A 15,953-nucleotide genomic window follows, 5' to 3' on the forward strand; every position below is an offset into this window, starting at 1 on the left:
AGTATAAAAATTCAGGTCACCGTATCTAAACACCTCTGCAATCCTTCTCATGTGCAATTGCCTAGAACAGGCTGTCATCAAAAGCTGCCTGTTTGCATCTGCACAGATAGTTCCAGGCTGTTTCCATCATGCAGGAACTGAACAACCTTGAACTTGCACCACCGAAGTAGTCATGGTGCAGGATGGTACCATACAGCTATTCATCTTCTCCAAAGAGAGCCCTAGAAATGTCTGATGACCTGATTTTCACGCTTTGTTCTTCTTCAGAGATAAAGCAGAGGGAGCCTAAGGAATCGGAGTTTCTCCAGGTGAGCAAGACCTGTGGTTCTGCATCAGAGCCCGCATCCACCTGCCCGGTCCAGCGTCCCCTTTTGGGGAGCGGCCATGGCCAACACAGCCGGCAGAGCCCCTCTTCAGGAGATGTCTGGTATTTGCTGTCAGCATGAGGAGTCCTTTATCTCCTTAACACTGCTTAGAAGTTCGCTTTTGCCTGGAAGCACAGGGATTTGTAGACAGCCCTTCTCAGTCTCACAAATACTCTCCGGGTAAATATCAGCATTGCCCACCTTGAATTTGGTTTTTGATCTTGCTAACTTACCGATTTGGGGGAACCCCCCTGCTAGCGAACCTCCCCATGCCAGGACCTGTCCTCTGGACCTCAGGCTCAGTCTAGCCATGTCAATGTTAAGACTTTCCTGGCCTCCAGAACGGAGTTTGCTGAACCTCTGAGCTTCTCCCTGGCATTGCCTGGGTCAGCGCTAGCTGCTGCAGACCACATCCCTGCCCGCACCTCTGCCAACAAATTCAGTGTAGACATTTGAGTTTCAGCTGCGCCCAAGCTCTCTGACTTCCCTAACAGGGATGCACTTTACAGTAATACCCAGGGAAAAGCACTCGCGCTTATGCACACTTGACTGTCTGCATCCTCACCACCAGCTGTAGGATGTTGGCAGTGTCATGGGGTGTACCACGCTGTAAAGGAGCAGCTACAGTCCACAGCTGTCCCCTTTGGTAAGGGAAAAGTTTCGGGATGATGCACAGGATGGTATAACTGGAGGGGTCTGCCCTCTCCAAAGAGCGTAGGCATAAGGACATGACCTGGCAATGTGCACTCGCAGCCCAGAAAGCCAACCGTCTCCTGGGCTGCATCCCAAGCTGCATGGCCAGCAGGTCGAGGGAGGGGATTCTGCCCCTCTGCTCCCATCGGGTGAGACCCCACCTGGAGTCCTGTGTCCAGCTCTGGGGTCCTCAGCACAGGACAGACATGGACCTGTTGGAGCGGGTCCAGAGGAGGGACACAAAGATGATCCAAAGGCTGGAGCACCTCTGCTATGAGGACAGGCTGAGAGAGTTGGGGTTGTTCAGCCCGGAGAAGAGAAGGCTCCAGGCAGACCTTATTGCAGCCTTCCAATACCTAAAGTGGGCCTACAGGAAAGCTGGAGAGGGACTTTTTACAAGGGCATGTAGTGACAGGATGTCCTGGTTTCAGCTGGGATAGAGTTAACTGTCTTCCTAGTAGCTGGTACGGTGCTATGTTTTGAGTTCAGTATGCGAAGAATGTCGATAACACTGATGTTTTCAGTTGTTGCTAAGTACTGTTTAGACTAAAGTCAAGGATTTTTCAGCTTCTCATGCCCAGCCAGCGAGAAAGCTGGAGGGGCACAAGAAGTTGGGACAGGACAGAGCCAGGGCAGCTGACCCAAACTGGCCAAAGGGGTATTCCATACCGTGTGACGTCCCATCTAGTTTAGGAACCGGGGAGGGTGGGTGGGGAATCGCCGCTCGGGGACTAGCTGGGTGTCAATCGGCAGGTGGTGAGCAATTGCACTGCGCATCATTTGTACATTCCAATACTTTTATTATTGCTGTTGTCATTTTATTAGTGTTATCATTATTAGTTTCTTCTTTTCTGTTCTATTAAACTGTTCTTATCTCAACCCACAAGTTTTACTTCTTTTCCCGATTTTCTCCCCCATCCCACTGGGTACGGGGGGGAGTGAGTGAGCAGCTGTGTGGTGCATAGTTGCTGCCTGGGGTTAAACCACAACACAGGACAAGGGGTAATGGCTTTAAACTGAAAGAGGGTAGATTTAGATGAGATGTAAAGAAGAAGTTCTTCACTGTGAGGGTGGTGAGACACTGGCCCAGGTTGCCCAGAGAGGTGGTCGATGCCCCATCCCCAAAAACATTCAGGGTCAGGTTGGACGAGGCTCTGAGCAACCTGATCTAGTTGAAGATGTCCCTGCTCATGGCAGGGAGTTGGACTAGATGACCTTTAAAGGTCCCTTCCCATGCAAACCATTCTGTGATTCTATGATTCTAAGGGAAGCTCAGATCGCAGCACAGGCTGGGACTCATGCTTGGAAGAAAAAACGAATATAGCCCAAAACAGGGGATTGAATCGTCATGTTTGCTTCTGTCCTGTCCTCTGTGCAGGCAGCAGAGCCTGGAAATCAGGAGCCCTAATTATCACAGAGGTTCAGCCAAAGCACTGGGGAACCTGAGAGCAGGAATAATAAAGCAGCAGATGAAAGACAATGAGTTATCTGTGCGGGGGCTGGCGAAGGGCCGGAGGGGGCTGCAAAAGCTCCTTCCCACGCTGGTAACAGGGACGTTCAGGCTTGGAAACATCCAAACCCGGCACATAACGGTGTGTAACGTAACCAAACATTGATGCCACTAGAGACGGGGATTTCAGCATGTGGGGAGAAAGGGGTTGAAGTGTTTCTGAGAGGGGTGTGGGGAAGATGCTGACCTCAAGACTGGACGTTGGAGCTGCTCGAGTGGTGAGAAAGAGGAATGGTAACTCGGATCCTTGGTGTGATGCCGAGCCTCCTCCGGTGAGCGGAGCTGCCTCCCTCCACCCGCTGCGCTCCCCAGAACCGAAAATACAGGGCGGGGACCCAGCGTGGAGGAGGGCTCTGCGGGGGGGGGGGGAACGACCGCGCTGCCAGGCCGTACCTCTGCCACGGCCGGCTGGTCTGGGAACAGAGCCGCCCGCGCATCGGAGGGGTGTTTCGTAAAAACGCCAAGCGTGGGGTGGCAGGTCGGGATTTTGATTTTTTTTTTTCCTACGAGCGAGCCGGGCTGAGGGCCGCAGGGACCTCCGCGAAGTCGGCCTTCAACTCCGGGCAGGTTCCGCGCCCGCGCTGCGGCTGCCGGCTGCCTTCGCCGGCACCGACGCTCACCGAAGTGCTCCAGGCCGCCGAAACGCCTCAGCCCTCGCCCGCCGCCCGCTCCGGCCTAGGCCTCTGCCCCGCTGCCCCCAGCGCCCCGCCCCTTCCCCTCAAGCTCCGCCCCTCCCCGCCCCGGCGTTTCCCTTCCCCGTTGGCTCCCCTCCGACAAGGCCCCGCCCCCTTTCGGCCCCGCCTCGCCCTTCCTCCGACCCCGCCCTCCTTCCCTTAAATCCTCCTCCGCCCGGCCGCGGAACGGTTGTCGTGAGGCCGTAAGGCGAGTCGGGCGCTTTACGGCAGCACCGTTTCCGGTAAGGGCAGGCATTCCGCTCCCCTCCCCCCGGAGGGTGAGCGCGGGACGGGGATTGGGCCTGGCGGGTCACGTGAGGGCCGCCACATCCGGGGAAGGGCCCGTCAGCTTCCGGCCGGTACCGCTCCGCCGGGCGCCTCCTGGGAGCGGCGGGGCCCCGGGGGGGGTCCTGGGGGCGGCCCGGCCCGGCCCGCTCCGCCGGGTCCCCGCGCTGCCCTGCCTCTCCCTTTGTCAAGCACCGAGGGGCTCCCCGCGCCGCCGCCTCCCTTCTGTCAGCCGCCGAGCCCCCCCCCCCAAATTCCCGGGGCCCCCTCGGTCAGGCCCTGGGTGTCCGTCTCCCCCCCCCCCCGAGGAAAGGCGGCCCTGTGAGGGCACCGGCCGTCTCTGCGCGGGGACTGTGGTACCCCGCCCCGCTCCTTCTCCCCTCATCATCCTTCCATACCCCCCCTTCCCGCCGGGGTCGGGCTGGCTTTCTCCAACCGGCCGGGAGACGGGATCAGCCCCAGGGTTATGCCCCTTCCTGCCTTCCAGGGGCATCGCACAGGGCTGCCAGGCGGTCGTAAACCGTCCCCGGGTTCTCCGTCCCGCCCCTGTTGGTGTTGCTGAGGTTAGCCCTGCTCCCCCGGCAAGTTTTTGTGGCAAAGGCCTCCCCGGGCCCGCTCGCCTTCGCTAGCGAGCATGGAGTTCGCGGAGCTGATCAAGACCCCTCGAGCGGACAACGTCGTCCTGCATCGCCCGTTCTACCTGGCGGTGGAGGGGACTCTCTGCTTGACTGGCCATCATCTCATTTTTTCATCACGGCGACAAGATAACGCTGAGGAGCTGTGGCTGCTGCACTCCAACATTGATTCTATTGAAAAAAGGTATGCCTCCTAACTTCCCTGCTTTCCCATACCTAATTGTTTGTGTCTCATGGGTTGAAAAGTGGTTGTCAAGGCTGGCTTGCACCTCAGCTATCTCAAATGCAGGCCTGGAGAGGAGAAAGGACAATTAGAGCATGGGGCAGAATATTGGCATGGGCAGGTTGATTCTCATTCTGTTTGGATATTGATATTTGGCTGTTGCATCTTAAAGATTATTTTTTTTTTGTCTCACGTAGAGTTGGAATTTTTATGTTTAAAGACCTTTGTCAACAGTGCTCTGTGTTTTGAACACCTTTATCAACAGTGCTCTGCGTTAATTGTTTGGTGGATTTTATCAGTAGCTCTTGACACACCTTAAAAAGGATGCATCTCTACCACCATCTAACAGAGATAGAAGCTGAGGCACTGACGAAGTAATTTGCCTTGGGTCACCCGGCAAAACCAATGGCAGAAGTGGGCTCTGGACTTTCTCAGCCTCAGATCCGTCTCCTTTTGCTCGACATTATCATCCCTTTGCTCCTTCAAGTGCTTATGGAAATCAATAACACTTTAACAGCATACTCCTTGTGGGAACAGCATGGTAAAGCTGGGTTGTAGCTGCAGCACTCCATTTTATTCTTGCCCATCCCCTTTTGTTGCAGGGACTTCAGAGATTAATCTTCTTACCATCACTTCTCTCTGCTTTACGTGTGCTGTTGCCCCATCACAATTCCCTCCTTGAGTGGCAGTCCCATCTCACCTGGTAATTGTCTTCTGCCTCCTCCCCTTGGCCCTTTTTTTCAGTTTGCTCAAAATATTTTATTTTGTTGTTAATAACAAAGTCAGTCCCCTGTTTTCCTTGCCTTTTAAGGAAATCTGGAAGAATAGATTTCCTTTCTGCCAGCAAGGCTAGAAAAAAATCAAGCAGCAGCAATTAAAAATATCCAAGTTGCCTCAGAATCTGAAAATGGGTGAAGTACTGGGCGCTGATTAAGTTTGTTCACGATTTCTCTGAGCGTTTCTGAGAAATGCTGCGTGTTGGCCTGAGGGTGGAGAGGAACACAGTGGTGGAAACCTCAGGAAATCTGTTCCCATCTAGTACTGCTCAGTCATCAGGGCAGTTTGGCCTCATCCTCCTTACTGCTTATACTAAACCAGCTGTAGCTCTGTTTTGAAAATTATTGTGGACAAGCTTTTCTTTCTTTTTTATTTTTATAAGCTTAGCTGCAGTTACAATAGAAGTTAATACCAAATAAACAAGGAACATTTTAAGTTATGGCGAGGGAGTAGTGTGTTGCTAGCTCAATACGTGATTTATAACAGAGTTAGCTATGCCTGCAGATACTCACAGCCCTTATTGCCAGCCCTGGTTTCTAGAAGGTCTCTAGAGTAGACATCTCCCTCCCTGAGAGTAGCTCTGTGTGAATGTAATTGCAATGAAACTCTGCCATACAAAAGCGTAAGAGTATATTCTTCTCAGGGCTGGAGAGAATGGAATAACAGGGCTCTTAAACCAGTGAAGGTTGTAGAAGGGTCCAGTTTGGCACTACTTCAGGTTATTTGTGCATGACAACTGTGACATTGTGACAGGTTGATAAAATCTGTTCTGCTTTCATGACATGAATGTCTTTTGTACAAAACAGCGTTTTCCCTGATTATCAGATGGTCATCAAACTGCTTCTTAAATTTTGGTAGGTTTTTAAGCAAGTTAAATATGACCTGTAGGGTTTGTTGAGAAGTGGAACAGTCTCTAGTGATCTCCTGTAGTGTTTTTGCTTAGAGAGAACACAGCCCTGGTGATGCGTTGTAGCTGCCCTGTGTTATTACCTTGGAGAGCTGTGAAACAGCGCTGCAACGAGGGCAAACGATGCACAGACTGGCTTTGCTGGAGTTGCAGAACTTTTCTGTCAAAACGCCCGTAGTTCTTCCTTCAGCACTACCCAAATTATAATTGGTTCTGCATGTTAACCTTTGTGCAGAAGAAATAGATAATGACCTTTCAGCTGTAATAATAATTCTGAAATAAATTGCAGGCACCTTTTGTAGCACAGGTGAAGCAACCCAAAGCTTAGCAACAGGTCTCCTCTTGGAGCGTGTACAGCTCTGCCCTTCCTTGTGCGTGCACGGTCTAACTGGGGGTTCGGCCACGAGCGACTGAACCTTGGTCCTTCGGGTCTTGCCTGCTTCTGCTTCTTGCATCGCCCTTGGCTGCCGCAAGCGCTCCTGCGCTGTATGAGGAGACTCAGCTGCTTTTCCTTAGTTCACTGCTTTGACAACTAAATTCTACATCATTCCTGTGAATACTGGTGGCTAGTTAAGGTAAACAAAACACTCACTTTCTGTTCGGGCATCATCCTTCTTTGAGGTACGTGAGGAAGACTGGAGAGGGCGTCTGTGAGCTGTGTTTGGTTTTTGTCATGTGGAGCTTTTTCTGGGTTGACTCGCGTTGTAACCAGCGGTGGTGAGACCTCAGCTTCTCTGAGGTCTGCAGAGCAAATAGCTCCGTGGCACTGCAGGTATCAGAAACCAAACTTTCTTGTTAAAGACAAGGGAGTGCAATGTAGCCAGACTGAAATGTTATTTTAAAAATTAAATTAAACTCAAATGTTTTTAGCAACCCTCAAAGTTCCACTGCCTTACTTTAATAAAACTGGAAACTTCCGGCTGAAGCTTCCAGTAGTATCAGAAAATACCTGAACACACCTTTTCTCTTTCACGTTTTAAAGAAAAGCTGGGAGGAAAACCTTCTCTTTTTCTTGTAACACTTCCACTCACTGCTGTATCACAAAGATGAAATTTTAAAAAAGCTAATACCAAATAAAGAGGTGGTTTTGTTTGTTTATTTTTTTGAAAGGTGATATTGTGGACAAATTACTACTAGTGGAATTTTGTATTGTAGGCATATGTTGTGGGAAGAGCTGTAATACTTCATCATACCTTAGAAGATCCTGTTCTTAAGAGACTCTTTCTTCATGTCTTGCTGTAGGTTTGTGGGCTCATTGGGTACCATCATTATAAAATGCAAAGATCTGCGAATTATTCAGCTGGATATACCTGGAATGGAGGAGTGTTTGAACATTGCTAGCTCTATTGAGGTAAGAATTCATAATGATAAATAACACCTACATTCTCAGATCTCAATCTGTCCTCAACTGTAACAGCTTTTTTCCAGTTGGGAAGGTTTTCATTGACGTTCTGGAAGGCAAATTACAATTGTGGTATGTTTCATTTCAATTGTTAAAATATTGTTTGTTGCTTGTAGGTGGGTTTTTTTTAAAAACAAAACCAAAAACCAAACTACCGTACTTTTCTTGATCAAATATCTTGCCATAGCATTTGGGAAAATGAAGCTCAGCTTCATTATGCTGGAGCATGAGGAGGCAAAACCAAATCAGACTGGTTTTGTTTCATGTGTCTCAAACAACATTAAGTGACTTCTTGAGTTTAAGATCTGTTGTTAGTAATCGTATAAATGACATGTAGGATGTGTCCTGTTAGTTATACCTGTTCAGTGTGCATCTTTCTCATCCTTTGGTGTGCTGTTACATAGTGTATCCTGCAGAAATGATACTCTGTGTACAAACCCCCAGTTGCAGTTAGATTGTCTGTTATCATCTGCTTTTGTTTGTCCTACAGATTTTTATGTATATTAAACTACCCGGCAGGTAACTTAGTATTTCAAGCTTAATGGCTGTATACTTTTGCGTGGCTTAAGTTTGCATCACCAATATTAAAGGAAAGCACTATTTGCTGTATGTTTTTTGGAATAAAATAGAAGTTTGAATGAATTAAGTAGCTGTTTATTTCTCTTGCCTGCACAGGCGCTTTCCACTCTGGATTCTGTCACTCTCATGTATCCCTTCTTCTACCGGCCCATGTTTGAAATCGTTGAAGATGGCTGGCGCTGTTTTCTGCCTGACGAAGAATTTGAGCTCCTCAGTTCAGCGGTAAGTTGGATCTCAAAGATTTGCACAGGCTTTCAGATATACTTGTGCACATAGTTTGTGAAGTATGTCATTGTCCTGGTTTCGGCTGGGATAGAGTTAATTTTCTTTCTAGTAGCTGGTGTAGTGCTATGTTTTGGGTTCAGTATGAGAAGAATGCTGATAACACACTGATGTTTTCAGTTGTTGCTAAGTCGTGTTTAGACTAAAGTCAAGGATTTTTCAGCTTCTCATGCCCAGCCAGCAAGAGGGCTGGAGGGGCACAAGAAGTTGGGAGGGGACACAGCCAGGACAGCTGACCCAAACTGGCCAACGGTGTATTCCATACCATGTGATGTCATGCCCAGTATATGAACTGGGGGGAGTTCGCCTGGGGGTGGGAATCGCTGCTCAGGAATGAACTGGGCATTGGTTGGCAAGTGGTGAGCAATTGCATTGTGCATCACTTGTTTTGTATATTCCGATCCTTTTATTGGTATTGTCAATTTATTAATGTTGTTATCATTATTATTTTCTTCCTTTCTGTTCTATTAAACTGTTCTTATCTCAACCCACGAGTTTTACTTTTTTTTTTCCCCATTTCTCTCCCCCATCCCACTGGATGGGGGGGAGTGAATGAGCAGCTGTGTGGTGCTTAGTTGCTGGCTGGGGTTTAACCCTGGATGGTAAAAACAGCTGTCTGGTGCTTGGGTGAAGAGTGAGTGTTGTTCAAATATTCACTCTGTAAACATCAGGCATTTCTGTTTGTGCTAAATATTCCTATTTAGCACTTGTTTCACATTGTACAAATGGAGTTTTGAGGCCTATTTAAAAGTTACCTGGGAGGACATGAAGGTAGGAAATGTTTTTGTCCTTTGGGGATGGTCCTCCTCACTGTAAGAACAAATTTAAGACCTTTGGCCTGGGTTTGTTATACTTAACTTTGCATCTAAAGTGGAGTGGGACGAATCTTTGTCAACCTCTTAATTGAAACGAGGCTGTTTTTAAAAAATTGCTAAGGATATCTTAGCTCTCTAGGAAGATGACAATAGGTAAAGATACCCAATTTGAAACACTTCACTCTAGTTCATGCTGGGGAAATATTGGGAGGGTTTAGAGAGCAGGAAATTTCCAGTCCTATTCTTCCAAGTGCTGTGAGCACATGTTGATATTATTTTGGTACCTGTAGGGTAGGAATTGTTCCTGTGGCATTGCCTGTTGTATCTGTTATTCAAGCTTCATTTTAGGATGCTGAATTTGATATAGTGGGAACTGGCTCGGTTGCAGGAGCCTACCTGTTTTAATAGTGCCTTGGGTTAGCATCTCTGTGTTGTAAGTCTTGGTTTCACATTTAATATGTGCACTTGCTGCATCATCGTAGGTTTGAGACCACATCCATTAGTACAGCATCAAAGAACATTGATTTGTTTCTTTCATCTGCAACCCAGCTTATCTGCAGCATTTATCACTTCCTGTTTATGACTAATAACTGAATAATATGATTAGCTTGACCAGATTTGTATGATGAAATCACTAGAAAATTAAAGGAGTTCAGAGATCTTTCTGGCTTTGTTTTATAATTAGAGTACTCTCACATGCCCTATCTTCATCTGCTGTCAAAAGACATACAAACTGACCTGTTCTAATAACTAGCACCGCAGTTTCAGTTTTAATTTCAGCTGGGAAAGTCAGACATGTGATCAGAGTGTTCTGCTCTTTGGAGGCAAAGCAGCAGACGTTTTCCCAGCTCAGCAGAGGAAGCTTGCAGGCTTTTCAATAAGAATCAAAAGGCCAGAAACTGAAGTGCTATTTGGTGAGAAGGGAGGAGTGTGAGAGCAGGATTGAAGGCAGCAGAAGGAAATCCTTTGGAGCTCAGTGAAAGATTGCAGGAGATGGTTCTGCTTCTGTTCCTGTTTTGCTTTCTGTGTGTAGCTGAAATCCTTTTTAGATTTCAGGGATCAAATCACTGCTGATGGTTGTATTTACCAGCACGATACAGGAGCTAACATGGATCTGTTGATATGCTGCTTTTTTTTTTCCTTTTTGTTTCAGAGGTTTAAAAATGCATTGATAGCTTACTTGTGAATCTCTTGGCTTTCTGAATGTATGCTCCTTGGAAGGCTTACGTTTCAAAACCTGATTACTTTATAGTGCTACATCTCAAGGGCAATAATTAATTTCTTTAGAATATGCATGTCTAACAGCTGTTGATTAATTCTTGGCTTTTAACCCAAAACTTCAGATGTAACTCCTTTTTAATGAAATGGTGACAAAAGCCATGTTCAAATGATTTACATTTCCTGAACAACAGATAAATATATTGTTGACCAAATATTTCTTGTTCTGTAATTAAACTGTCTTATGTGACAGGCTAGAACAAGTAAATGGCTGATTTAATTTTTTCCTCCCATAAGTCAAATGAGTAGAATTCAGAAGGTTACCTCCCTCTCCATTAAATCATCCATCTGGATCTGTTATGCTTTACCTTCCCCAATATGGTAACAAGTTGTCAAAAACTGCATTTCACCCACACTGCTGCTCTAGCAATGTATTAATTCAGCATTTGTCTGCTACAGGACAGTTGTTTTAAAACTGACACATTCTATAATGGCTAAGTAAAACTATAAAAGTTAAGATGAAAAAAAAAAGTCAGGTAATACATTAAAAATTTAGATAATATGGTATGGTATTATACTGTATAATAATAGCTTATCTGTTTATCTTGGCATATGTTGTGCCAAATGTGTTTTTCTCCCAACACACATAGCCCGTATGTGATTTCACTCCATTTGCATTGATCTGACAGAGTGTCGTCTAGCATTGCCCCTAGAATTTGATAGCAAGCACTTAAGCACTTTGCCCCTGCAGCTCAATTCCAGGATTAGGGAGGCTGCTATACTACATTCTTGCATTTAGTCCATGAAGGTGTTAAGGGAAGAACTGTTAAGGCAAATGATTTCATTTGATCTAATGAAAATGGAGCAGTTAACAAGTTTCAGTGGGCTGTCATTTGCTGATGGCTGTTGCTGTGTGTGCTACCCGTTTATTTTCTTGGGACAGTTCAGTAGAGCTTTTGTCAAACATCTATTTCTTGAACTGCTGTTGTGATAAGTCCAACATACCAACAGAGTAGTTCAGCTGAGAATTAAGTCATTTGAAGAAATCAGCTCAATGTTTCACTAAATGTCACAGCAAAAACTGTATACAGTGCCTGCAGGCTCCAAATTATTGTACTGCAAGATGAGACTTTAAAGATACTATAATGAGACTTTAAAGATACTATAGACAAATATATGAATGGAGTAAAAGAGGCACAGGATAGTTAATGTTTGCTCATCCAACTTCTGGTTGTGTGTTGAGTTTTTGCTTGAAGCACTGGGTAGTACATGAGATCTGGATTGGTTGTAGGTATGTCAGGTGAAATGTGTGTAAAAAGTTTGTATTCTTCACTGTACTACTGCATAAATAGTGAGTGACTGAATGGAATTAGAACATAGGCAAGGGTTTTCACATTTTTCTGAGGCAGAGAAGAGCTAATAGGTCAGGGTGGAGTGGTTTCTCTTCTGCCAGCTCTTACAACTGCAGGATACTGCAAACTGCAACTTTGGAAAATCAGTTTCTTCTTAAAGTTAAGTGAAGTTTATACAATAACAGAATAATTAACGTGTAGGTATTTAATTGCCACCAAATTAACTTTCTTCGTTCCCTTTTTTTTTTTTCTCCTTTCCATTTTGTTGTAGGAAAGAGCTCAGGGTTCTAGACAGTTCAGCTAACTGTGCTTTATCCACTGTCCAGGAGCTGCTTAAAAACATGAATTTTCTGGTTTGGGGTTTGTTTTGCAATGGTGTGGATAGCTCATATTTTGCTCTTATCGGACAAGCATCAATATTTGCTTGCATCTGTTATGCTTCTTGTCCATGCACATTCTGTTACTAACAGGGCTTGTTGCCTTCTGCCTGTTCCTTGGAAATGGCCTCTGTCATTGCTGCTTGCAGGATCCTTCAAGGTCCCTGCTGGTTTCTTGACTTTTCTTTTATGGCTTATTAGTAGAGCTTGAATTGTTTCACACTGTTTTGTAGAAAATGACCTCTCCTAGCAATTATAAGTTTTGGGAGGAAGGATAACTGTTGTTTTAGCCTTTCACTAACATTTGAAAATCAGTATCTCTAAAAAAGTACTAGGTTAAGAAAAGTAGAAATACAAGAGTTAATCCTGCGCAGTGTTTAAGAAAATACTTCTGCTTTCTTACTTTGGACTCCTCTCCTCCCCTTTCTGCTCATCCCCCAATTCTTTGCTGCTTCTAGCCTTAACTGGAATTAACTTTTTTCTGATTCCCTAAAGTACAGATCTCTTGCTGGGAGAAGTAAATGTTAACTTTGTACTTTCTCTGACTTTCATGCAGCATACTTATCTGGTGGTGTCTGAAGATGAGGTCCACCTCTTCTCTTTCACTGCTTCCTGTATCTGCATCCTGTAGCTGCACATAGTTGAATTGCTGTTACCTCACTCTTCCAGTTAGTAACGGCAATTTTTTCTTCCAAATTGCAGACATCCCAAGCAAAAGCCAAGAAGCATCTTGCACTGTTGGGTTTTACTATCATCTGATTCATGTTGGAGTGTATTTTAGCAGTCTGAAGCTGGCATTGCAGAGGTTAACTGGATCTCTGCAGAAGCAGCTATGCTACAGAAGACACATGGTGCTAATTGCTGCCACTCTCTTCCTCCTTCCCATGTCACAGGAAATTATAACTGGATGACATAACAGTATCATCTGTCTTGTGTTATAAATGGTCAGGAGAGGAGGTTATGGGCAGAGTTAAATTACCAAAGTGGGAGACAAATCAGGTTGATACTCTTCCATTCCTTTTCCTACTGGTGGTATCGGTGACAGCCAGTCTCTCAGAAAGCATACCATGGAGTCTTGATTTTTGCCTTCCCTACAGTCCTGTGTGGCAGTAAGGTATTTGTCAGTTCTATATTCATGCATATTTTTTCACTGCAGACAAATTACACACCATCATATGAAATCTGCCATAATTTAACATAGACACCCCAAAAAGCTATAAAAAATATCAATGTTGGCACATTAAAAGCATGAGCCGTGACCAGCCAGCCTCCCTTATGTGATCCGGAACTTCTTTCATCTCTGCCTATGACGTGATTGCCAGAGGCAATTTAACTTTGCATCTGGGAGAACCTCTGCTTTTTATAAAATGTAGATGTTCAGAGAAGCTGTTTTGAGGCTAATGAATAATAAAATAAGCTTACAACAGGGACAGCACAAAACTGTCTGGGTAGGCTACTGAATGCAGGTAGCAATTGCTGTTCTTGATGATAATGCACACAACGTGTACCATTCTCAGCATCTTTTTCTTAGGCTGCCACCAAAAGGGACAATTTTTCCTGTCTCCTATGCCACACATCCCATGCCTTGGATTTACTGATGATGAAATAGTGTTGTGAATCAGTTCAGCTTGTTCATCTGATGGAAAGACTTCACTGCCAGAAAACCTTTCTAAATTGATCCTAGTTCTCCATTGGACCAGTGAGCTAGTCAGATTGATTTATATAACCAGGTACCAGTCAGGAGGTGTAAAGCAAGAGGTAGTTCTTTCTCTGAAAGAGAGAGGAAGAGACCTACTTCTGATCAGAGCTGTGTAATTAATGCATGCTAAACCAACCTTCCTGAATCGACGTGGGTTTTTGTGTTCTGTTACCACATAATTTAACTGTCATGCTCTTCTCTTACTTTCTGTGATACCTGCTTTATCCCCCTACCTTTTTGTCTAGCTGAAACTTTCTTTGAACACAAATGAGCAGAGGTTTTTTTATGGCATCTGTATAAGGTCACTGCCTGCTGCCGTGGCACGCAAATGTTTCCCAGTCTACCGAAAACGCCTCAGCTGAGGAGTTACTTAAGGTCTTGTTTGCTTTCTCACACTTGTGTCATGTCAGTGCATAGGAACTAAAAAGAAAAAAAAAAAAATCACCTGGATGGTGTCCTTAATGCAGGAGGCAGTGGTATGGTACCAGCCCAGAAGCAGCAAGCCCTTCATGAAGACTGGGGTTGTCCAAGGCTGCAGTTAGGGCACTGTCAGCTCTTCCAGCCTGAACTTATGTGATGCTGCTTGTTGACCTTTGGTTTAGCCTGAGATGGAGCCAAGTCCTGTGTCTGACCCTGGATATCAGGTAGCCTGAGTTTTCATGCCAAGTGCCTGTGAGGGTGCAGGGTGCCAATATTCAGCACTTTTCACAAATGTTTGGCTGTTAGAAGCTGAAAAATTATATTACAGGAGTTCATGATGAGACCTTTGTGTTTAGATGCCGTGCTCGTTCCAGGAGGTGCTTTTGGAGGAAAAGCTGTAGTGCTTTACGTAAAGCAGAGCCCATAGAAAAGAACCAAGCTGGAAATTTTAAATTGCAATTTTAACCTCAAAGCAGCTTCATTGTCTGGACTTGGTGGACATTCTTGCCTTTCTTGGCCACCTTTGTCTTGTGGACAGTGTTACTAATTCTGCTCTCAGCACAGATAGAGGTTTGAGCCTGTGTTACCTGCATCTAAATCAACTTTTTTTCCTTTAAATCTGCTAATGTAGGAATACATTTTTGTTCTGGGGTCTCCCTGAGAGGCATACCATGTTCTTACTTCCTGTGAGATTGAAGCTATCTGCAGTAAGTTCTCTTGTAGGTTGTACTGCAGACATGCTGTCTACTGTGTCTGTGATATAATTAAAAGCCACAATCACCCATTTCTGACCACATGGGCTTATTTTGTGCTGTTTGTTGAGGATGTGGATAAACCAGATGGGGAACCGTTGTTCAACAAGTCCTGCACCTCAAGAACCAGAGTCATCTGATAATTTCTTCCATTGCTTACGAGCTTTATCTGCACGCTGGGTAATGAGCTTCTGGGAGCTGCTGCAACAAGATATTATGATTGCAGGCAGCATCAAGAGGTGTGGGGAAAAAATAATCAGTCAACAGACCTATAAATGGATACTAAAAGGACTAGGCAAGGATACACCTTCTAATGTCTGTAATACAACATCTGGGAGGGAGGGGATGAGGAGTGCACTGCAGAGAGTGGCCAGGCTTGTTTGTTCTTGAATAGCATCTCTTTTGCCACATTTTTGTTGGAGACAAAATATGGTGCTGGGTTTGATCTGACCGATTAGTGTAGTTATGCTGTTGCAGGGGGTCTGGGCTCCTGGAAGAACAAAAGTGATAATGCCAATAGTGACAACTGAGCTTTCATCTGTGGTGTGAATTGAATAGATCCCCAGTATTACTCTGTGTGTGCTTTATCCTGAATATGGAAGTTCCTCTCCCCTAGTATGTTATGCTGTAACAGTAGTAATCTGTTTTGTGACGCAAAGCCTGTATGTTCTGATCTTTTTCAGACAGATGAATGGCGTCTAAGCTGCATCAATAAGGAATTCTCTGTCTGTCCCTCCTACCCTCCGGTTGTCATTGTCCCCAAATCCATCGATGATGAAGCGCTTCGGAAAGTTGCCATGTTTCGCCATGGCAGTCGCTTCCCAGTTCTCAGCTATTACCATAAGAAGAATGGGATGGTAAGATGCGTTTGAGTAATGGTTGTACCTGAAGGAAGTGTGTGAATCTGTTTGCTTAATGAAAAAACAACTTGTGCTCTAGATTTAATACAGTTCATGAGACGTTTGCTTGTTTTATTTTCCAGCTTACT

General features: G+C 45.4%; 1 protein-coding gene across 6 annotated transcripts in view; it reads left to right on the plus strand.

Moving 5' to 3' along the window:
- The first annotated feature begins 3,576 nt into the window (after positions 1-3,576).
- The window catches only part of MTMR9 (myotubularin related protein 9), a 39,462-nt gene continuing 27,085 nt past the window's right edge, over positions 3,577-15,953 (plus strand). For all 6 annotated transcript variants that reach the window (XM_041128944.1, XM_041128942.1, XM_041128943.1 and 3 more), the window contains exons 1-4: positions 3,577-4,346; positions 7,312-7,420; positions 8,147-8,272; positions 15,649-15,822. In XM_041128944.1, coding sequence (XP_040984878.1) covers positions 4,162-4,346; positions 7,312-7,420; positions 8,147-8,272; positions 15,649-15,822 — 594 coding nt within the window. In that variant the 5' untranslated portion in view covers positions 3,577-4,161. The remainder of the gene's footprint in view (positions 4,347-7,311; positions 7,421-8,146; positions 8,273-15,648; positions 15,823-15,953) is intronic.

Source organism: Aquila chrysaetos, chromosome 15, assembly GCF_900496995.4.
Source record: "Aquila chrysaetos chrysaetos chromosome 15, bAquChr1.4, whole genome shotgun sequence".
Taxonomy (NCBI): domain Eukaryota; kingdom Metazoa; phylum Chordata; class Aves; order Accipitriformes; family Accipitridae; genus Aquila; species Aquila chrysaetos.